General features: G+C 50.6%; 1 protein-coding gene across 1 annotated transcript; it reads right to left on the reverse strand.

Moving 5' to 3' along the window:
- Positions 1-149: 149 nt before the first annotated feature.
- On the reverse strand, positions 150-1,649 carry MAA_11387 (C2H2 type zinc finger containing protein; the record flags this gene model as incomplete). The annotated part of the gene is made up of 2 exons (XM_011413381.1): positions 150-1,048; positions 1,121-1,649. 2 exons carry the CDS (start codon positions 1,647-1,649, stop codon positions 150-152), a joined length of 1,428 nt encoding a protein of 475 aa, XP_011411683.1.
- Between the last annotated feature and the right edge of the window lie 28 nt (positions 1,650-1,677).

The raw sequence follows: 1,677 nt of genomic DNA on the forward strand, positions 1-1,677 counted from the left end.
CCAAGAATTTTATCCTTCCACTTGTCCCATTGGGCATCGCCCGCTTTTTCGGCTATCTCGTCGAAACCATTCATATTCACAGCGATTAGACCTCTGTTGTTTCAGGGAAGGGCATGACGTGAAGGAGTAAACATTGAAGCGTTGCGAGTTCAAGCGCTGTGCCTGACAAAGGCGGCGTGGGTTGTACTTGGCGAGACCTTCGTTGCTGGTGTCTCGTGCCAGTACACTCTTTCATGATTCCAAGCATAAGATGGCAGATCAACCACAACTTGAGGAGATTCCACCAAGTCTTGTTCCCGATTGACCTTGGCAAGCAAAATTGGAATGCCAGTGGCCCACAGGCTTCCCACTGCCTTGAGAGCAGTCGTGACAGCATCTTCTTTTCGAACCAGCAAAGAAGTATAAAGAAGCTCTGAAGGCAGCTTTGCGTCGATGCTTTCCATTATCTGCACCAACGGGGCCTTTAAAGCAGCGTGAGGCCCAACTTCAAGGAGTGCATCCCACTTTACGGTTGCTTTGCGTCCAGCACGGCGCCCTGACGACCCAACGAGAAGGTTGACTGGAGACGGCTTCCGAAAATCGTACTGTGCCGCACATGTTTCTGATCCAATACGACTTGCCAACCTCAATGGGATCAATGAATAGAACATGGGAATCTTTGCTTCCTGGTTCGCGCCTCCAACACCAGCCTCAACCATGGCGCGCAGACAATCATCTGCAACCATTCGCATATGAGGAGAGTGGTATGCCGGCACAACGCGAAGCTTTCGTGCGAAATTACCATCTTTGGCGATGCTCTGCTCAAGAATATCAACAAATTCGGCGTCTCCCGAGAGCGTAACGCTCTTCGGGCTATTGACACAAGCCGTAACAACAGTTTCAGAGGGCATGGTAGCCAAGTATGCTTCGGCTTCTTCCTCCGATATGCCAGCCGCCAACATGGCGCCGGCTTTGGGACCTCGAGAGACCATGCCTGAGTAGACGCCTCGGATAAAAGCGACCTTGACAGCGTCCTCGTGAGACAGTATTTCGGCTGCATATGCAGCAGCTATCAAGTTATAATAATATTAGGCTCTTACACAGCGTAGAACTCTGACATTTCAGCACTTAGCAATTTCACCGCTCGAATGTCCAACGACGGCCTTCGGTCTAATATCCCACTCGCGGAGCAAATCGACCAAGGCGATTTGAACGACGGTGCATATCGGCTGACTGTATTCTGAGCTCTCAATCTTGCTTCCCTCTGTCTGTTGTATCTCAGTTTCCACATCGAAGGGGCAGCGCAATGACTCCAGACAAGCTTTGCTTCTCGCGACGCTCGCCGCAAAAGTGGGAAATTCGATCAACTGTCGTCCCATGCCCGCCCACTGAGCACCTTGTCCAGTGAATACGAACGCGACTCGATTCTGCTTGGTTGAGCGCTTGAACCGGGGCAATGGTCCCTCCAAACCTTGCACAAGCTCTTCCGTTGATTCAGCAACTACGAAAGATCTATAATCAAATAAAGACCGTCGAGTTGCAAGCGTATATGCTACATCTGAAAGGTATGTTGCTGCATTCGTAACGTCGTTGATGGCTTTGTCAGATTTCCAGTACGATCCAAGCGATTTGCCCAGTCGCTGGATTCCGGGCTCGTCGCGTGAGCTCATGATAAAGAGCTTCTTCTTCTTCTTCTTC

Source organism: Metarhizium robertsii (genome assembly GCF_000187425.2).
Source record: "Metarhizium robertsii ARSEF 23 chromosome Unknown MAA_Scf_7, whole genome shotgun sequence".
In the NCBI taxonomy this organism is placed as follows: Eukaryota; Fungi; Ascomycota; class Sordariomycetes; order Hypocreales; family Clavicipitaceae; genus Metarhizium; species Metarhizium robertsii.